At 45.1% G+C, this 22,979-nt stretch overlaps 1 protein-coding gene across 2 annotated transcripts in view; it reads left to right on the top strand.

Moving 5' to 3' along the window:
• The first annotated feature begins 2,224 nt into the window (after nucleotides 1-2,224).
• Nucleotides 2,225-22,979, top strand: part of LOC137562614 (mitochondrial adenyl nucleotide antiporter SLC25A23-like) — an 83,295-nt gene continuing 62,540 nt past the window's right edge. For both annotated transcript variants that reach the window (XM_068274121.1, XM_068274122.1), the window contains exon 1: nucleotides 2,225-2,477. In XM_068274121.1, the coding sequence (XP_068130222.1) occupies nucleotides 2,328-2,477 (150 nt within the window). In that variant the 5' untranslated portion in view covers nucleotides 2,225-2,327. The remainder of the gene's footprint in view (nucleotides 2,478-22,979) is intronic.

Here is a 22,979-nt window from a genome sequence, read left to right on the forward strand (position 1 = left end):
CTAGTCCCCTTCGGCGCTAGTCTACTTTAGGGGACCCACCGCAAATCCCCATAGACACTTTCAGCTGGGCTGCAAAACGGAACAAATGGCTTCAGTTTGCTTGATGAAACCCCCACAAGCCATATACCCATGGATAGGTAAGCATGCCCTGTAACGAATTGGGAGGTTTTCGGTAACAGAAAGTTTAAATTGGCCGTGTAGGAGCCACCGAACGGCCTAAATCTCGGTTCCGTCGGCCATCTTAATTCTGCTGTGCAGGTCTCTTTCTTCCTCCTCATTGGAGGGTTTGTTAGCTGGCACGCCCCCACCTAACAATCCCTCCAATGAGGAGGAAGAAACGACCTGCAGAGCAAAACCAAGATGGCCGACGGACCCGAAATTGCGGTCGTTCCGAGGCTCCTACACAGTCAGTTCAAACTTTTTTTTTACCGAAACCCGCAAAATTCGTTAGAGGACATGCGTAGCTACCCGGGGATATAAGGCTTGTGGGGGTTTCATCAAGCAAACGGAAGCCATTTGTTCCGTTTTGCAGCCCAGCTGAAAGTGTCTATGGGGATTTGCGGTGGGTCCCCTAAAGTAGACTAGCGCCTCCCCTTCTTCAGGCATATTTCTAGATGTTAGCTGTAGTAAAACACTGATGCAGGGAAGCTGCATGAAGATGGCAGTTGTACTGGTTGCTGTTTAGCAGTTAGATGTCAGGTGATCAGCAGACTTTGTTACAAGACTTTGTTTTTTTCTACCTACATATATTGTTTGGCTAACACGGTACAGAAACATTTTTACTACTACATACATTAGGGGAACAGTGCCGGGGCTTCCGCCATGCACCCGATCAACCACGACAACCCGACATCTTGCAGCATGTCCTACCGACATATGCAACAAATTTCAGCCCGGAATTGGTCGCATTGTCGACCGGGCATGCCCTAGGAGACACCAATTTTCATCTGATTCCAATTATTATAATCAAATTGGTTGGTAGATTGGCTGCAAACTTGCCCCAAGGTATGGCTACCTTTAGATTGTGAGCCCCTCTGAGGGACAATGAAGTGACAAGACAATATACTCTGTGCAAAATAAACAAGTGCACTGCTCTAAACTGTACAGTTATGCAGCCAGGCTGTAATGAGTTTCCTCATCAGGTTACCCATGCATTGCTGTGCACTGGGAATAGTTGGACGCTTCCCTTTGAGGATTCTTCTGTTTCTATAGCTCCCATGATCGCTATCTGTGACCCGGTCAGACTGGTTGGTTACAGTGCAGCCGGTGGGGGTTGGGTGACAGGGGGCTATGCTGGGAGGAGTAGTGCTCAGCAGCTGGACAGCTCCCTCTTTGCAGGCAGCACAGGCGGGCGGGCTGTGTGTGTCTCAATCCATAGACATTCGGTGCGGGCGGGCGCGGCACACACACACACTTACTCAACAGTAGAGATGGGAAGTTCGGATCTTTTCAATGATCCGGATGATTCGAATCGGATCATTGAAAAGATCCGGATCTTTGATCCGAATCTCGGATCATTTTGCTACCGAAGCATTCGGGGTGAGATGACTAGCAGGACAGGTCTTTCCCTGCTGTGGACAGGAGAAGGGGAGGGGGGTGGACACACAGAGAGAAGGGGAGAAGATGGACAGAGGGCAGGGAGTGGACAGAGAAGGGAGGAGGGACGAGCAGAGAGCAGAAATGTTTGTGCACACAATACCCACATGCTGAAGTCATATGCTTTACATGTATTTATTTCACCTATATGCTCATCTGTGTACTTTCCATGCAAACGTCACACAGTGAAGGAAAGCATTCCCAGAAGATAAGTGCAGCTGTTTAGTGCCGAGTGCAGGAGGATTATATTACATTTCAATCACACTGTCTGCAAAGTTACTGAGCTGTGCTGAGCCAAAAGCTTCCCATGTGATCACTGTGCAGCACTACGGAACAGCCAGCCTATAATGGGCAGCACGTTATAGCCAGTATGTGTGCTCTACACATATCTGGCAGTGGCACCCATGTCCCCTCTCTCTCATCTACCTGCTGTCCCTGCAAGGCTGCCTCCCATCCAACAGAGCGATCCATCTCAGCTCTGCTTCCAGGACCCCGCTGCCCGCTGAGAGGGGGCGTGTCGCTCCTGGCCCCGCCCCTTTTGCGATCCGAATCGTTCATTTTGATGATTCGGATGATCGACTCATTAAATAGATTCGGATCAAAGATCCGAATCGTTCATGATCCGGACAACACTACTCAACAGGCATTTCCCCAGCTGCGCGTGCAGAGTAAGGGGGCTGCGGGCCGGGAGGGGCCCTCGGGGGCCACAAGGCGCCCCTCTGCTGTTAAACATGGAGGGGTCAGAGGCCAAGGAGAGAGAGAAGAGGTACTCCGGACTCTTCAATCAGTTGGACTCCAACAAGGATGGGCAAGTGGATATCAACGAGCTGCGAGAGGGGCTGGCAGCCATGGGCATGAGACCCTGTCATAATGCTGAGCAGGTCAGTGTTACCCTAGTACTGCTATATAATGCTGCACATAGGGCATGAGACCCTGTCATAATGCTGAGCAGGTCAGTGTGACCCTAATACTGCTATATAATGCTGCACATAGGGCATGAGACCCTGTCATAATGCTGAGCAGGTCAGTGTTACCCTAATACTGCTATATAATGCTACATATAGGGCATGAGACCCTGTCATAATGCTCAGCAGGTCAGTGTGATCCTAATACTGCTATATAATAGGGCATAAGACCTGTCATAATGCTGAGCAGGTCAGTGTTACCCTAATACTGCTATATAATGCTATAGGGCATGAGACCCTGTCATAATGCTGAGCAGGTCAGTGTGATCCTAATACTGCTATATAATGCTGCACATAGGGCATGAGACCTGCCATACAGCTGAGCAGGTCAGCGTGATCCTAATACTGCTATATAATGCTACATATAGAGCATGAGACCTGTCATAATGCTGAGCAGGTCAGTGTTACCCTAATACTGCTATATAATGCTATAATACTGCTATATAATACTATAGGGCATGAGACCTGCCATAATGCTGAGCAGGTCAGCGTGATCCTAATACTGCTATATAATGCTATAGGGCATAAGACCTGCCATAATGCTGAGCAGGTCAGTGTGATCCTAATACTGCTATATAATGCTGTAGGACATGAGACCTGCCATAATGCTGAGCAGGTCAGTGTGATCCTAATACTGCTATATAATGCTATAGGGTATGAGACCTGCCATAATGCTGAGCAGGTCAGTGTGATCCTAATACTGCTACTGCTATATAATACTATAGGGCATGAGACCCTGTCATAATGCTAAGCAGGTCAGTGTGATCCTAATACTGCTATATAATACTATAGGGCATGAGACCCTGTCATAATGCTGAGCAGGTCAGTGTGACCCTAATACTGCTATATAATGCTATAGGGCATGAGACCTGCCATACAGCTGAGCAGGTCAGCGTGATCCTAATACTGCTATATAATGCTATAGGGCATGAGACCTGCCATAATGCTGAGCAGGTCAGTGTGATCCTAATTCTGCTATATAATGCTATAGGGCATGAGACCTGCCATAATGCTGAGCAGGTCAGTGTGATCCTAATACTGCTATATAATGCTATAGGGCATGAGACCTGCCATAATGCTGAGCAGGTCAGTGTGACCCTAATACTGCTATATAATGCTATAGGGCATGAGCCCTGCCATAATGCTGAGCAGGTCAGTGTGATCCTAATACTGCTATATAATGCTATAGGGCATGAGACCTGCCATAATGCTGAGCAGGTCAGTGTGATCCTAATACTGCTATATAATGCTATAGGGCATGAGACCTGCCATAATGCTGAGCAGGTCAGTGTGATCCCTAATACTGCTATATAATGCTATAGGGCATGAGACCTGCCATAATGCTGAGCAGGTCAGTGTGATCCTAATACTGCTATATAATGTTATAGGGCATGAGACCTGCCATAATGCTGAACAGGTCAGTGTGACCCTAATACTGCTATATAATGCTATAGGGCATGAGACCTGCCTAAATGTTCAGCAGGTCAGTGTGATCCTAATACTGCTATATAATGCTACATATAGGGCATGAGACCTGTCATAATGCTGAGCAGGTCAGTGTTACCCTAATACTGCTATATAATGCTGCACATAGGGCATGAGACCTACCATAATGCTGAGCAGGTCAGTGTGACCCTAATGTCAATAAATTGCAGTTTTTTGAGCAGCATATACTGGTTAGTGGTTGTTTGGTTTTGGTCTTTCTTGAGGAATTTACCAGTGCTGGTACCTGCATATGACACACACTAGATTCTAAAACTTCTAACTTTATTCAAACTGTTTATTACCTCTTTATAGGGGTTCATTAGTGCTGCTCCTGGGTATCGGATTACCGTGGAGTGTCCTTTAGACATTTGACGGCATCTTGTGTTTTTTGGCTAATATGGCCTACATACCAAAAATAGACATTGTGGATGAGGTGGAAAATGCTTTCAAATCTTATGAAAATGCATCTGGTCGACTAAATGATGTTCCATCGGCCTCTGGCGAGAGCCTACCTGACCCTATGGAGGGATTGTTCCGCACTCATGAGGACTTAGCTCTAAAAATAGTCAGACGCAAATGGAACATTATATCTCTCAAAAAATACATTAAAGCCCAAATAATCCCGCGGGGATTAAGAGAAAGAATTATACCTGCTGAACACTTGAGAAATGAGCGATTTATGCCTCAATGGAAAGAACATAGTATTGCCAATGGTATATATGTTATGACCATGATGGTTGAGGAAGAAACGATCCAATTGATTGATATGGAAAAACAATTATGTAGATCGGCAGTGGAATTGGATAAGTTTAAGGAAGCTAAAACCTTTGATGGGTTCAACATTAGAATGAAAAAAGCCTTAGATAATGAAAATGAAAAAATGAAAGCAAGTAAGCAGAAGAAGTTCCAACGAGATGTTGATGATTTTGCAACACAAAAAGTATTCATGGAGTATGTACAGAAACCTAGGGGGAGAAGTAGATCCAGACGAAGAAAGATTAGTTGGGCATCCTCCTCGGGTGATTCCCAGGATGATGCCTCAACAACAGCTTCTATGCCCGGTACCCCCAATAGTGCCAACAGTCGTAATCAAAAAGGAATCCTAAAGAGAGTAGAAGGGATGTCTACCAGACAGTCAACTTTTTTAGAAAAAAATCGAAAAAGAGGAGGAAGAGAAAAAGACAATCACCTAGATTAATATCGGGTGATATGGGATCCCCTCCATGCACAGATAATAACATCATAAATTTGACAGACCTTAAATTGACCCCTAGTGATATCTCGGTATTGAACAAAGGTCTCTCATTCTGTCCAGTTGAATCTGTCCAGAATTTTGAGATCTATAAAGATATCCAGCTCTATTTACGTAAGATTCTATTAAAGATTGAATACGGAGATACCACTTTACAAGGCCTTACAGGTGAACATATGGGATACACGGACATTGATGACTTTGAAATCATAGAGGGGATGGAGGAAGAGGAGATGGGTTTTGAACAAAAATTCCCCCTGCATACTGACATGAAACCAACTTCGGAATATATGCCATCAATATCTAAGAATAAATATATCTCTCTATTTAACGAATGTGTAATGAAGGAGATAGAGACCTGGCAATTACAGGATGAGCCCATAGACAATTTAACGTTAAGTGAACGCAAATCCCTGAAAAAAACTTAAAAATTTACAAAACATTACTATAAAAAAGAGCGATAAGGGTGGAAATATAGTACTTATGCCTACAGAAATGTATCTGAGAGAGGTCAACAGACAACTTTCAGATACAGAGTGCTATGAAAGAGTTATGGTCAACCCATTTATAAATTTAAAAGATAATCTCAATACTCGCTTGGAGTGGGGCTATTTGGATAATGTCCTTACTGAAAAAGAATTCAAGGCCCTAAGAGTAGATCAATATGTTGTGCCCACCATCTATATACAACCCAAGATCCATAAAAATCCAATTTGTCCTCCAGGCCGCCCCATTATTGCTGCCATAAATTCACCAACAGAAAAAATCGCACAATATGTGGATAAAAAGCTACAACCTATGGTTGAGATGCTCCCATCCTTTGTTCTTGACACTATGCATTTGTTACGTAAACTCAAATCGGTGCCAGCACCCGAACATGCGATTTTGGTGGGATTGGATGTCGAATCCCTTTTCACGTCCATCCCTAATGATGTGGGTAGACGTGCGGTAAATAAGTTCCTTGCCAGGTTTTATCCTGATCAAGATTCCCACAATGAATTTGTGGATACGTTGTTGCAGTTTATTTTGACTAATAATTATTTTTCGTTTAACCATCGATATTACCGACAGCGGCGGGGCGTGGCCATGGGGGCGGCCTGCTCACCATCATACGCCTGTCTCCATCTGGGCGCATGGGAGGAGGAGGTGGTCTACTTGGACCAGGCGTATCGGGAGCATGCCGCCCTCTGGCTGCGCTATGTGGACGATGTATTTTTACTCTGGACGGGAACTGCCGAGGACTTACATGCATTTGTGTCCCGTCTTAATCAGAATTCTTATAATATATTTTTGACTTACAAGTTTAGTGATACCGACTTGGAATTCTTAGATGTCAGGATCTTGCGGGAAGGGGGGGGCATCACAACCTCCACTTTTAGAAAACCCACTGCAGGAAATACCCTTTTACATTATCGGAGTGCCCATTTAACTTCACAAAAGTGTGCGGTCCCTATAGGCCAATTTTTACGCCTCAGAAGAAATTGCAGCAATATAGAATGTTTCAAAAAAGAGGCACTAGATCTGAAAACTAGACTCAAAGCTAGAGGATATCCTAATAAGCTTCTTAAGACAGCTTACTATAGAGCCCTTAGGACTAATCGGGAAGACCTACTATCAAAAAAGTCGCATACTAAGGCGCAGTTCTGCCCTAGGCTCATAGCTACATATGGTCCTCACTGGAACAGGCTCAGAGACACTTTACAGCGATTCTGGCCTATTTTACAAAATGATGCAAAAATTTCCCAAATAATAGGCCCAAGACCTTTAATTACGGCAAGACGCAATAAAAACTTAGCAGATATACTTACCCAATCCGAATATAAATCGAAAAAAACTCCATTTTTCCAAAAACGCTATGGGATGACCCAATGTAAAAAATGCTCTGTATGCCAATATGTAGATACAACAGATAAATTTACCAACTCAATAGGAGATAGGACATACAGTATTAGAAGCTCAGTTGATTGTCTGGGCACGTTTGTTGTGTATCAGATGACTTGCCCGTGCGGGAAACACTATATAGGCAAAACCGAGAGAGAATTACGTACTAGAATACAGGAACATGTGAGATCTATTGTTGACTCTGCCAAGGAGGAAAAAAGAGATAAAACTCCAATAGCTTCCCATTTTGCAGAGTTTCACAACTCAGACCCGGCAGGTTTAAAATTTAAGGCTATATATCGATTAGATCCAGGAATTAGATTTTGTAATATGAGAGCCCAATTAATCAAAAAGGAAAGTTTCTGGATATATCAATTAAAAACACTGACTCCTCATGGTCTGAATGTGGATATGAACTTGAAGGTATTTTTGAAGTAGATTATACATTCAACTATAGTGGGCTTAATTCATAAATATCCCTTATGTATACTTTGCTAGGATAATCATGTTGCAGTGTCTGTTCTAACCATAAGATGTCCCCAAATGACGTTCGCCAAAAAATATGTCTCTCCTCCACTAGATGGAGTATTCAAAGCCCCTCAATTATGGTGGCCTGCCATGTATAAATACTGGGGGAGAAGGATGGCTAACGTGATGACGTAGCACGTCCTGATGAAGCTCCGGTGGGCGGGGCGAAACGCGTAGACGTCATGCTACGCCTCTTCTTTCTGTATGGGATGCCGCCATGTACTTGACGGGAGCCGCCGCCATCTTCCTATGAGCCAGCCTGTAAGAGTCCGCCAGCTTATCCGCTACCAGCGGCTACTAACTGCTCCTAACCGCTTGACTGCGGGAATCCGTACCACTACACCAAGCCCGGATACCAGCTAAAGATAAGTGCCAGTGTATTGCATCATGCTCAAAACTACCTTATACAGCAACGCAGCACGCAGAGGCCTGGTTTCAGTTGACTACTGTGATACCCACCACTAAGTTGTCCCAATTATATGGAGATCTAACAACTAGTTGGGCTCAGCGGGGTCACCAGTTACTTTGCTTTGCGGCACACGGATAAAAGTTCCATTTTTTTCAGGAACAACATGTGATCCAGAGGCTAAAATACACTGTATATGCAATCAACCTATGTGCTGGATACACTGGGTTGCTTGGTGTTTTTCAGAGCAATAAGACTGCTTGCGAGGTCATTGCTACGGCGTAGCCTTAATGGATGCTTCCCAATATGTGAATGGCAATATATTTTCATATCTATATCATTATACCAGACTTTGAACATTGGTCACTGTGCAATACTGCAAATATGGATGTGTGTACTTTGTTTCATAAGAAGGAGCGATGCATCTCTGTGCTATAACAATGTTTGTCTGCATGGAGTAAGCAACCAGGACACTATGCGGACCTATGGCTGATTACCCAATATTACTTTGGCTGGAATGATATAGGTTGCTTTCTGTTGCAGTTCCATGAAGGCTTGATTAATTTTTTTCTTGCGGATATGGCTCCCGTCTTTGGACATTGAAGTGTTGGCTCCTATACATACAGGGAATAGAAACTTTATTCAAATTACTTTTGTGGCACCTATCATCCCTTATGAGCAATCTAGGTTTACCAAGGACTTTTTAGATTCACTTGTCTCGTATTAGATCTAGGAATGGTGCCCCTAAGATGTCTCACTCTATCTTAATATGACCCAGGCTATTAGACTTAAGTCATTTGTATGCTCATTGGCGGTTTGGTTGCCTGATCATATTGGTCATGCCTGTAAATGCCCTCTGTGAGTGGTTATGACCTCCTTAAACGCTCCTCTATAGGTCTCCTCACAGATTAGGACACAGACATCACCAAGATCTATATACCAGGCATCCAATCCGGTTGTTCCACTCTGTCCCAATATGATCTAGGTTATTTGATTTAAGCTATTTGTATACTTATTGGCGGCTTAATTGTTCGATCATATTGGTCATGCCTATATAATACCCTCTGTGAGTGGTTATGACCTCTCTAAACTTCCTCTATAGGTCTCCTCATGGATTAGGATATAGGCATCACCAAGAGCTACATGCCAGGTATCCAATCTGGTTTCATTGATGACCAAGGCTATTAGATTTATACTAACCCGATACCTATTGTTGGTTGAATTATTTGACCACATTGGTCATGCCTGCAAATGCCCTCTGTGAGTGGTTATGACCTCCCTATACCACTCCTTATAGGTCTCCTCACGAACCAGGACACAGGCATCACCAAGATCTATTTAGTCAGGTATCCAAGTTGGCACTATTGATCATTATGTAATTTGGCTACGCCAGTCTTGTGTCACAGTGAGTGGTTTTTGACCTTATTCAACTTCTCGTTAGGTCTCCTCACAGACAAACATTATTGGCATCACCAAAAAACGTCTATGCCTTGGATTATTTTTATGAACTTATTAAGTGGGCTATTTGAATGGGAGAATGCTATTCCCTGGGGATTCTTCCACGCTGTCTTTACTCAGCAGCAGCACTTTATTTTGCATTGGCAAATTTTTCTGTATGGTGTCAGATAATCCTGACACAATTTCAATAAACTAAGTGTGTATAAAACTATATGTTAATGTCAATAAATTGCAGTTTTTTGAGCAGCATATACTGGTTAGTGGTTGTTTGGTTTTGGTCTTTCAGTGTGACCCTAATACTGCTATATAATGCTGCACATAGGACATGAGACCTGCCATAATGCTGAGCAGGTCAGTGTGGCCCTAATACTGCTATATAATGCTATAGGGCATGAGACCTGCCATAATGCTGAGCAGGTCAGTGTGATCCTAATACTGCTATATAATGCTATAGGGCATGAGACCTGCCATAATGCTGAGCAGGTCAGTGTGATCCTAATACTGCTATATAATGCTATAGGGCATGAGACCTGCCATAATGCTGAGCAGGTCAGTGTGATCCTAATACTGCTATATAATGCTGCACATAGGGCATGAGACCTGCCATAATGCTGAGCAGGTCAGTGTGACCCTAATACTGCTATATAATGCTATAGGGCATGAGACCTGCCATAATGCTGAGCAGGTCAGTGTGATCCTAATACTGCTATATAATGCTATAGGTCATGAGACCTGCCATAATGCTGAGCAGGTCAGTGTGATCCTAATACTGCTATATAATGCTATAGGGCATGAGACCTGCCATAATGCTGAGCAGGTCAGTGTGGCCCTAATACTGCTATATAATGCTATAGGGCATGAGACCTGCCATAATGCTGAGCAGGTCAGTGTGATCCTAATACTGCTATATAATGCTGCACATAGGGCATGAGACCTGCCATAATGCTGAGCAGGTCAGTGTGACCCTAATACTGCTATATAATGCTATAGGGCATGAGACCTGCCATAATGCTGAGCAGGTCAGTGTGATCCTAATACTGCTATATAATGCTATAGGGCATGAGACCTGCCATAATGCTGAGCAGGTCAGTGTTACCCTAATACTGCTATATAATGCTGCACATAGGGCATGAGACCTGCCATAATGCTGAGCAGGTCAGTGTAACCCTAATACTGCTATATAATGCTATAGGGCATGAGACCTGCCATAATGCTGAGCAGGTCAGTGTGATCCTAATACTGCTATATAATGCTATAGGGCATGATACCTGCCATAATGCTGAGCAGGTCAGTGTGATCCTAATACTGCTATATAATGCTATAGGGCATGAGACCTGCCATAATGCTGAGCAGGTCAGTGTGATCCTAATACTGCTATATAATGCTGTAGGGCATGAGACCTGCCATAATGCTGAGCAGGTCAGTGTGATCCTAATACTGCTATATAATGCTGTAGGGCATGAGACATGCCATAATGCTGAGCAGGTCAGTGTGATCCTAATACTGCTATATAATGCTGTAGGGCATGAGACCTGCCATAATGCTGAGCAGGTCAGTGTGATCCTAATACTGCTATATAATGCTGTAGGGCATGAGACCTGCCATAATGCTGAGCAGGTCAGTGTGATCCTAATACTGCTATATAATGCTATAGGGTATGAGACCTGCCATAATGTTGAGCAGGACAGTGTGATCCTAATACTGCTATATAATGCTATAGGGCATGAGACCTGCCATAATGCTGAGCAGGTCAGTGTGATTCTAATACTGCTATATAATGCTATAGGGCATGAGACCTGCCATAATGCTGAGCAGGTCAGTGTGATCCTAATACTGCTATATAATGCTATAGGGTATGAGACCTGCCATAATGCTGAGCAGGTCAGTGTGATCCCTAATACTGCTATATAATGCTATAGGGCATGAGACCTGCCATAATGCTGAGCAGGTCAGTGTGATCCTAATACTGCTATATAATGCTATAGGGCATGAGACCTGCCATAATGCTGAGCAGGTCAGTGTGATCCTAATACTGCTATATAATGCTATAGGGCATGAGACCTGCCATAATGCTGAGCAGGTCAGTGTGATCCTAATTCTGCTATATAATGCTATAGGGCATGAGACCTGCCATAATGCTGAGCAGGTCAGTGTGATCCTAATACTGCTATATAATGCTATAGGGTATGAGACCTGCCAATATGCTGAGCAGGTCAGTGTGATCCTAATACTGCTATATAATGCTATAGGGCATGAGACCTGCCATAATGCTGAGCAGGTCAGTGTGATCCTAATACTGCTATATAATGCTATAGGGCATGAGACCTGCCATAATGCTGAGCAGGTCAGTGTGATCCTAATACTGCTATATAATGCTATAGGGCATGAGACCTGCCATAATGCTGAGCAGGTCAGTGTGATCCTAATACTGCTATATAATGCTATAGGGCATGAGACCTGCCATAATGCTGAGCAGGTCAGTGTGATCCTAATACTGCTATATAATGCTATAGGGCATGAGACCTGCCAATATGCTGAGCAGGTCAGTGTGATCCTAATACTGCTATATAATGCTATAGGGCATGAGACCTGCCATAATGCTGAGCAGGTCAGTGTGATCCTAATACTGCTATATAATGCTATAGGGCATGAGACCTGCCATAATGCTGAGCAGGTCAGTGTGATCCCTAATACTGCTATATAATGCTATAGGGCATGAGACCTGCCATAATGCTGAGCAGGTCAGTGTGATCCCTAATACTGCTATATAATGCTATAGGGCATGAGACCTGCCATAATGCTGAACAGGTCAGTGTGATCCTAATACTGCTATATAATGCTATAGGGCATGAGACCTGCCATAATGCTGAGCAGGTCAGTGTGATCCCTAATACTGCTATATAATGCTATAGGGCATGAGACCTGCCATAATGCTGAGCAGGTCAGTGTGATCCCTAATACTGCTATATAATGCTATAGGGCATGAGACCTGCCATAATGCTGAACAGGTCAGTGTGATCCTAATACTGCTATATAATGCTATAGGGCATGAGACCTGCCATAATGCTGAGCAGGTCAGTGTGATCCCTAATACTGCTATATAATGCTATAGGGTATGAGACCTGCCATAATGCTGAGCAGGTCAGTGTGATCCTAATTCTGCTATACAATACTGGGCTATGGCTAAAAGTATTAGAGGATCAGCAGTGCAGCCAGGCAATGTACATTGTGTTACCGTGTTTTACCGCAGGTTAACGCAACGGCAATGGGGCCTAGCACACTTACCGCGTTGCGTTGAAAGTGCCCCTTCAGCTGCTAAGCTGGAGCAAAGTCAACAACGCAATACCATCGGACTTTCGCAGCGACACGGCAGCGGCGGAAGTAATATAAGTCAATGTGGATGCAAGAATTTTAAACATGTTGGCGGCGTTGCACATGCATAGAACTATGGAAATACAACGGGAAAAATGGACATCCCAGTGAAGTACTTACCGTCCAGCAGGGAGTAGGTCACTGGGCATGGGGGGGGCACTCTGCTGCAGGGTCCTATGTGAGGCATTCTGTGCATTGTGGTGCGACGGGGGCGAGGCATCGCACAGCGAACGCATCGGCCAGGTGTCCTTTAAAATTTATTTGTTTTTACATTTTGGAGACTTTAAGTTTGATCTGCCTATGCTTTCTCCATGAGTTGCGTATTATGTGTTTGTCACAGTGCTTGCTCCGCTGGGGATAGGTCCTCTGATGCTCGCATTGCCCTCATGGTTTTGTGTATTCAGTAAGGATGTTTATATTCCGATTGTTTACTGCTCATTATAACTTATACAATGACCTAATAGGTTTAAAATACTGTGGGAATTTCAAGATTAAAAATGAATTCATCTAAGCAGGGCGATTGGCTGTGCTAGTCTACTTGAGGTAGCCCAGCGGTTAGGGAAATTCCGCCAACGTGATTGGTGAACAGCACAAACTTTTAGGTTCCTTGTAGGTTTTTGTAATAACTATGCCCACACTATTTGGCCAATCACCATGCTTCAAGTTGTGGAGGGTGCTGTGATTGGAGAACTGTTCCTTATTTGGCCTTCTGCCTGGTCATCTCAAGCAGACTAGCGCCCTATTGGCTATCAGTATACCCCAGAATACACACAGAAATTAGTAGCCCTAAATTTTGATTCACAATAAAAAATAATATGCCGATAGGAATTGTTATGGTTGGAGCTGGTTGGACAGTTAATCCAAGTAAAGGATAGGTAGATTTTGGTGTGTATTGCTCCCCAATAAGTTTAGCTACAAACGGAACTGTTTTGAAAATAACATGATGAATAAAATGGCTTATTGTTTATAATATTAATTTATAGATTATTTAGTCAGTGTTTGCGCATTGTAAAATCTTTTCTCACCCTGATCTACATTCTGAAATGTATCACTGGTGGTGACACCTTTAGTCCTGCCAGGTGATCTGTACAGCATGTTGGTTACCGAGAGTTCTATGCACAGAGGGATTGCTTGCTTGGCATTTTGAAAAAGCCGTTATTTCCCACAATGCAATGAGGTTCACAGACAGCAAACTGTAAGGACCATGGTCATGACATCACCCTGTGGGAGGGGTTTCACCACAATATCAGCCATACTGACCCCCCCTCGTGATCTACTCAAGCAAAGGTAAAGATTTCTAATGTGCAAGGAGGTATCAGTTATTGATTGGGATGAAGTTCAAGCCCTAGTTAAAGTTCCTCTTTAAAGAAAACCTGTACTGAAAAAAAAGTTCCCCCGGGGGGTACTCACCTCAGTATGGGGAAGCCTCCGGATCCTAATGAGGCTTTCCCCGTCCTCCTGTGCCCCACGGCGGTCTCGCTGCAGCCCCCGGAACGCACAGGCGACAAATCTGACAGCCTGTGCAATATTTACCTTTTCGGGTTCCAGCGGGGGCGCTGTTGCGGCTCTTCTGACAGAGATAGGCGAAAATAGCCGATCTCCATCGGGTCCGCTCTACTGCGCAGTAAAGCGGCCCGACGGAGATTGGCTATTTTCGCCTATCTCCGGGGGAAGAGCGGATTCTGCGCTGGAGCCAAAAGGTAAATATTTACATCACCGCCGCTCCGGGAGGATTTTCTCTGCCGCCGTGGTGACCATGGAGGACGGGGGAAGCCTCAATAGGATCCGAAAGCTTCCCCCACCCGAGGTGAGTACCCCCCAGGGGAGTTTTTTTCATTACAGATTTTCATTAAGACTCAACAGCAGAATTTGCAGGAATCAGTTGCACTGGGGTCATGCATGGGCTCTCCCAGGGCATGGACTAAGTGGTTATGGGTTTTCACCAGAGCATCCAGCAAAGGATTATGGGTCTCCACCCCTAGCGGGCAGTGGCAATGGAGGATACCACTATTATTACTACTAACTATAAGTTAGTGCAGGTGGAAATCAAGCTACGTCAGGTAGAACAGGGGTCTCCAACCTTTTTAAGCCCGGGGCCCACTATCCCACTATTTTCTCTGGGGCCCCCGGGGAGGGGGGGGGGGGGGGGGGGCGTGGTTAGTGGCGGCGCAGCCCCCCTCTTTTCCCTGATTTTGAGTGTAGTATATAGGTAAGTAGGTATCTAGGTATAGTTGCCCCCAGTATAGGTAGCTAACACAGTTGCCCCTGTATAAGGACTATAGTTGCCTCAGTATAGTTAGTTAGGTAGTATAGTTACCCCAATATAGTTAGTATAGTTACCCCAGTATAGTTAGTACAGCTACCCCAGTACAGCAAGTACAGTTACCACACTATAGCTAGTACAGTTACCACAGTATAGCAAGTACAGTTACCACAGTATAGCTAGTACAGTTACCACAGTATAGCAAGTACAGTTACCACAGTATAGCTAGTACAGTTACCACAGTATAGCAAGTACAGTTAGCCCAGTATAGCAAGTATAGTTAGCACAGTATAGCAAGTACAGTTACCACAGTATAGCTAGTACAGTTACCACAGTATAGCAAGTACAGTTACCACAGTATAGCTAGTACAGTTACCACAGTATAGCAAGTACAGTTACCACAGTATAACTAGTACAGTTACCACAGTATAGCTAGTACAGTTACCACAGTATAGCAAGTACAGTTACCACAGTATAGCAAGTATAGTTAGCCCAGTATACCTAGTACAGTTAGCCCAGTAGTTACCCCAGTATAGCTGCCCCAGTGTAGCTAGCAGAGGTGCCCTCTCCCCCCCGCGGCCGCCGCTCCTGTTACCTTATGAGCGGGCGGCCGCTTCCTTCCTTATATTCCTCCAGTCGCGGCTCTCCTCTTCGCAGCATGTCGTATTACAGCAGCGCTTCCTGTGCGGCTGCTGTAAGGAGGGAAGGAGGTGGAGTAGCGGCTTCCTGTAGTGGCGATACTCATCACCGTTACTATGGGAACCGCTGTCCCGGCTCCCTTAGCTCCTTACTGCAGCCGTGCAGGAAGCGCTGCTGTAATACGACATGCTGCGAAGAGGAGAGCCGAGGCTGGAGGAATATAAGGAAGGAAGCGGCCGCCCGCTCATAAGGTAACAGGAGCGGCGGCCGCGGGGGGAGAGGGAGAAGCCGCGGCCCCCCAGAAATCTGCCCAAGGACCCCCAGGGGGCCACGGCCCCCAGGTTGGGGACCCATGCGGTAGAAGGCATCTCACAATAGGAAGTCAGATCTGGCAGAGCATCAGAGGGCAGTCGGGAATAGAGTCAGGGCAAGAATCAAAGGACAAGGTAAACAGGTTAGGGATCTATCAAGCAAGAGTCATGGGACTCAGAACCAAAGCTTTGGAGTCAGAGTTGAGGAGTCAGAGCAATTTTGGGTACCTGGATTCGGAGTCGAAGTCGGTGGTTTTAATAAACTGAGGAATCGGATGATTTGTGTATGAACTCCAGAGCCCTGGTAAGAATTAGACTAAGGAGTCGGAGCAATTTTGGGTACCTAGAGTTGTTGGTTTCATAAACTGAGGAGTCGAAGTTGGAGTCAGATGATTTTTGTACGGACTCCAGAGCCCTGCTCAGAACAGAACCTTGATGAACTGGCAGAGCTCTACTGGGAATTACTTAAAGAGAAACTCCGACCAAGAATGTAACTTTATCCCAATCAGTAGCTGATACTCCTTTTTACATGAGAAATCTATTCCTTTTCACAAACAGACCATCAGGGGGCGCTGTATGACTGATATTATGGTGAAACCCCTCCCACAAAGAAATTCTGAGTACGTACTCTTGGCAGTTTCCTGTCTGTGAACCTTGCTGCATTGTGGGAAATAGCTGTTTACAGCTGCTTCCAACTGCCAAAACAGCAAGCAGCAGCTACATCACCTGCCAACAGTAAAAATGTCACCACGTAATAAATGTCAGAACGTAAATCAGGGATTTAAAATATTTTACAATGGGCAAACACTGACTAAATCATTTACACATAATTATTGTAAAAATGAAGCACTTTTTTTATTACATTATTTTCACTGGAGTTCCTCTTTAAGCCCCATACACACACTCAACAGCGGTGTAAGGGACTTACCTCCGGGATCCAGCAACGTGTCTGTCTCTGGCGAGAGCGGGTTCGGTCCTGGCACTTCTGCATCTGCGCAGCCCCTAGCAACACTGGCGTCCCTGCCGACGGGGCTGCGCGCGCCGCTCCTCACTGTGTGCGATCCAGGGTTGGTGGAAGATGGACGTTTTGGAGCAAACGTCCGTCCTATTCATTAAGGAAACAGAGGACTTAGTGCAGGTATGTCAAACCGGACCTACGAGGGCCGAGATCCTCACACATATTTGATACAGCTCAAATGAATTGATGGGTCTGAATCAGGAAAGGTGTGGTCCATCAGGTAGAACACATTCCTCTCTTTCTCAGTCCATCCTAAACACTGGCATGGATCTGGCCCTCCAGGCCTGGAGTTCGACACCTGTGACTTAGTGACAGCTGACAGTTTTAGTCAGCTGACACATAGGTAGGCTTGTATTTAGTGTCAGCTGATCTGTTAGTCAGCTGACACTCAGGCAGGGCTGTTGTGATTGGTGCTGAGAATGAGTGGCCGGCCACTGATTGGATGCTGTCAGTATTTAACTGGTTCCCCGCCGCCGTACAGTATATCTACGCTCCTTTGGACTTAACTTCCCCGCCCGGAGCGTAGATATACGCACCCCCCGCCGCTACCGCCGATGTCCGCTCTCCCGCTCGCACTCCCGCGATCGTGCACGCCGCTGCCCGCTCGCCCGGAGATCAATGAACGGGAAAATACATTCCCGTTCGTTGATCTCTGCCCCCGCAATGATCTGCTGCTTTCGCTAAGCAGCTCGATCATTGTAAAAAAAAAAAAAAATACCAGCCTCTTTGTACTTCCTCCAAGCTTCCGGAAGGAAGCTTGGAGGTCGCATTAAACTGTTGCCATCTTGTGGCCAAATAGTAAACTACACCCTAAACTATTTTTCACACACACATACATTACTTATACAAAAAAATTAACTCATTACCTCCCACACTCCCCATTTTTTTTTTTTTTGTAATTAAAAAAAAAATAAAAAATGTACAATTAAAAGAAATACATAAATAGTTACCTTAGGGACTGAACTTTTTAAATATTTATATCAGGGGGGTACAACACTGTTACTTTATAAACTATGGGCTTGTAATTAGGGATGGACGCAAAACTGAAAAAAATGCACCTTTATTTCCAAATAAAATATTGGCGCCAAACATTGTGATAGGGACATAATTTAAATGGTTTTATAACCGGGACAAAAGGGCAAATACATTTCATGGGTTTTAATTACAGTAGCATGCATTATTTAAAAACTATAATGGCCGAAAACTGAAAAATAATGTTTTTTTTCCCATATGTTTTCCTATTTACCCATTAAAACAGATTTAGAATAAAATTATTCTTGGCATAATGTCCCACCTAAAGAAAGCCTAATTGGTGGCGAAAAAAACAAGATATAGTTAATTTCATTGCGATAAGTAATGATAAAGTTATAGGCGAATGAATGTAAGGAGCGCTGAAAGGAGAAAATTGCTCGGATGCTGAAGGGGTAAAACCCCTCAGTTGGGAAGTGGTTAAACCTTGCTGTGACAGTTGCATGTTGCCCGTGATAGCTCTAGCTTGCTGGGTTCTCTGTATTGTGCTATCTTGTTATATCGGATTACCTGGACTTCGATCTCTGATTGTTATTGGACCTTCCCTTACCTGCTGCCTGTACTGACCTCTTGTCTGGATTATGTTACGACTGTTTGCTTCCTGGTTTGACCTCGGATACATTTTTGACCTCTCTTTTGCCTAGCCCTCCTGTACCGTGATATATCGGATCACCCGTGTATGACCCTGGACTGTTGCTGTACTTTTCTTACTCTGAATCCTTGCTTGGCCTGGAAGTTTATTCACTCTCCCTGCATCCAGCTCCAATACCTTGCACACTAAAGGCCTGGGTGTAACTGAAGTTGGGTAGTTGTTGCTTCCTCACCTCCTGTTCAAGCGGGGACGCGCCACATATGGTGAAGTGTGTGGAGTTAGATCGGGGCATTGGAGCTGATTGGTGGGTGGATATTCCTACAGGCCTGACAGCGGTCTTTTATGCAGCACAATTGTTGAACAACTTTTGTTGTGAAACGTTGAAATAGCTAAAGAAAGTATTTTGCTATTGTTCAAACAGCTTTCTTATCAGCTTTTTGAACAATAGCAAAAGACAGTTTTTTAGCTGTTCCGACTAATGAGGCCAGTTTACAGACAGCAGTCTCGGAGACAATACTGCTGGGAGCTATCAGGTGTTTCAGCAGAGCCAGGAAGTCTAGATTTACAGCGGATAAAAAGTGATACACAAGGCTGGCTGGCTTACATGGGGGATGCTTGCTCGTCGGCAAAGCGCTAGTGCAGTGTCACCCTATGAGGGTGTTCCCACAGTAACATTTTGATCCCTAGTAAATCTAAAGGGGCCCATACACCTAATGATTTTCCCGCCGATATACAGCCGAAACGGCTGTATATCGGCGGGAAAATCGTTAGGTGTATGGGCCCCTTTAGATTTACTAGAAATCAAAACGGCTGTAAAATCGCCGCGCACACCGCTGACAGAATGATCTATTTCCGTCCGAAATCGATCGTTCCCGTCAATGCATCTGTGCGGAAGATTTTTCTCGGTCGCCGGCGGGTCGGGAGTGCGTCATTAGCGGCGTTCGAATGCCCGACGACCGGCGCAATACAGCGGTAATACATTACCTGCTCCAGCCGCCGCGAGTCCCCTGGTCTTCTTCTCCACTTCGGGATCCAGACCGTTTCTTCTCCGCTTCGGGCTCCAGAGCTACACAGAACTTCCTGTCCCGGCAGGAAGTTTAAACAGTAGAGCGCCCTCTACTGTTTAAACTTCCCCTGGGCAGGAAGTTCAATAGCCGGAGCGGAGAAGAAGACAGCGGGGACTCGCGCCGGCCGGAACAGGTAATGTATGCGGGGGGGGGGGGGGGGAAGCGGAACGGTTTCAGGCTGAAATCAGTTCACAATCTGTTTGCAGTAAAGGAGGCCATACGATCCCTCTCTGATCAGATTCGATCAGAGAGGGATCTATCTGTTGGTCGAATCTGATGGCAAATCGACCAGTGTACGGCTACCTTAAATCTTCTTGTGTGTAGCATTCTTCATAGCGCTTTAAGCACATTATGTTAAAAAACGCTCTGAAAATCACATTGCAAAATCACAATCAACTGATAAGTTGTTCTGAACTTTCTCTTGCAGTTGCTGTGCATTTTCGTGTTCTTTTGAATGTATTGTCCCCAATGGACAGAAAAATGCATGCAGCAGTGCACTCTTGGAGAGTTTTCAGTTAAAACGCTTAGATGAAAATCAACCCATGAATTGGTGCTGAATACCAGCAAAGAGAACAGCATTAAAGATAACCGCAACTGATTCATTGTAAACCTAGCCTAATGCTGGGTACAAACGGTACGATTTTCCGTGCGATAGATAAAATCTCTCATGTCCGTTATTACTCCCGATCGATTCTAAGCTCGATTTCTCATAGAAGTGAATGGAAAAAGATAATAAAAACGAGCAAAGATAAAAGAATTGAGTACAGACTCGAGCAGAAAAAAAAAACGATCGGGTTGGATAATTGCACAGAAAACCGTACCGTGTGTACCCAGCATAAAGGTGGCCATACATTCGGGGACTTGGTGGCCAATCGACCATCTGATTTGATCATTATAATTTAGTGAAAATCAAGCATGCACGATGAACAATGCAACCGATTTCAGGCCAAAATTGGTTGCATGTATCGGATCGGACATGCTGGAAGATGTAGGGCCGACGCGCTCGATCAGGTGCGCGGCAGTAACGGCATGCGATAGCGAGATGAGCGTTGAATGCGATGGAACCCCTGGGGCTGTCTACTCTAGTGTAAACAGTGCCCCGTGCAGTATGCTTCACCTGTTGGTGTACACCGCTGGCTCCTGCTCAGTCCTTTGTCCACAAACACAGGTCCCACGTGGTTGTCGGCCTATACGTGGGCGTGGCTCAGTGGAGGCGAGGGAAACGGCGGAAGCCTATGAATTGTCTAGCGTCTTAAAGTTTGTGATTTACGTAATCACAAACGAAAATGCATGAAGCATTTTTCTGCCGATTGCGTTGCAATTCTCATTCACTGAAATGCGAATCGCAAAAACACAGAAAATTGCAGAACACAGCAATGCAATATTGCGAGACGATTGTAAATTCCAATTTGCTTTTCCGAGTGTGAATGGGGCCTTAACGTCAAGAGGTAAAGCAAGAAAAGCGGACGCCAGACGGATGCTCCCTCTGTTTAAAAGTATCAAAAGTGAGAGCCCCAAATATTTCAAATATTTGGGATTCTCACTTTTGTCGCTTTTTGGCACCTCTGGTCTCTGCTTTCCTCCCTCCTCTCTCGCTTGACCTGTTTTGCAGTGTTTTGTTGGTGGATGGCAGCATGCCTGTTCTTCGAATAGCCTGTGGAACATTAGGACTGTGCTTCCATCCCCCAGGTGTTCCTCTTGCTTCAAATTTCTACTTTAAGGCTACTAGCACACCAAGACGTTGCATTAGGTGCTACGTTAAGGTCGCATAACGTGCACCTAATGCAATGCATGGTGGTGTGGGAGAGGACGGTAGAGTGAGCCGCGTTAGGCGGCTCTATCCGTATAAGGTCTCCCAGAGTGGCGCTTATTGGCCGGCGGGACCATGTGATGCGGAGCGAGACACTCCGCATCATGTGATCCCGCCGGCCAATCCGCGGCCGCCAGTGCAGTGAATATTAAGTAGCCATGTGCGCGGCTACTGTAGCGGCATCTCCCCGCCTCCTCTCACCCCCCACTGCACATGTGCAAACAGTCTAACGCGGCTATAGCCGCTGTAACGCCGTAGCATGCTGCACTTTCGGCAGAACGTGCAGCGTTACATGTAACGCAACGTGGGCTGTGTGAACAGCCCACTTGTGTTACATTGCTGTGCGTTGGGGGAGCGTTACAAGCGCACTAACGTGCGCCTGTAACGTCTTAGTGTGTAAGCAGCCTAAAGGACAACTGAAGCAATAGGTATATGGAGGCTGCCATATTTATTTCCTTTGAAGCAATACCACATGCCTGGCTATCCTGCTGACCCTCTGCCTCTAATGCTGGATACACACGGTGCGTTCCCGCACTCGATGCGCCGCTCGATTTCCGGCCGCTCGATTATTTCCGAGCACATTTCGATGATTGTTAGGTCAGTTCTCATGTAAAGTATGCCAAATCGACCTAACGATCCATCGAAACGCGAATCGGACATGTCGGAAATAGAGTCTACGCGAACCGAGCGGCGCATCGAGTGCGGGAACGCAGCGTGTGTATCCAGCATAATACTTTTAGCCATAGATCCTGAACAAGCATGCAACACATCAGGTGTTTCTGACATTATTGTCAGATCTGAAAAGATTAGCTGCATGCTTGTTTCTGGTATTATTCAGACAGTTCTGCAGCCAAATAGATTAGCAGGACTGCTAGGCAACTTGCATTGTTTAAAAGGAAATAAATATGGCAGCCTCCATATCCATCTCACTACAGTTGTCCTTTAAAGGATACCCGAACTTTAATGTGACATAATGAGATAGACATGTGTATGTACAGTGCCTAGCACACAAATAACTAGGCTGTGTTCCTTTTTTTCTTTCTCTGCCTGAAAGAGTTAAATATAAGGTATGCAAGTAGCTGACTTAGACAGGAAGTGACTACAGTGTGACCCTCACTGATAAGAAATTCCAACTATAAAACACTTTCCTAGCAGAAAATGGGTTCTGAGAGCAAGAAAGAGGTAAAAAAGGGGAATTTCTTACCAGTGAGGGTCACACTGTAGTCACTTCCTGTCTGAGTCAGGACTAAGTCAGCCACTTACATACCTGATATTTAACTCTTTTCGGGCAGAGAAAGAAAAAAAGG

This window comes from Hyperolius riggenbachi, chromosome 3 (genome assembly GCF_040937935.1).
Source record: "Hyperolius riggenbachi isolate aHypRig1 chromosome 3, aHypRig1.pri, whole genome shotgun sequence".
Taxonomy (NCBI): Eukaryota; Metazoa; Chordata; class Amphibia; order Anura; family Hyperoliidae; genus Hyperolius; species Hyperolius riggenbachi.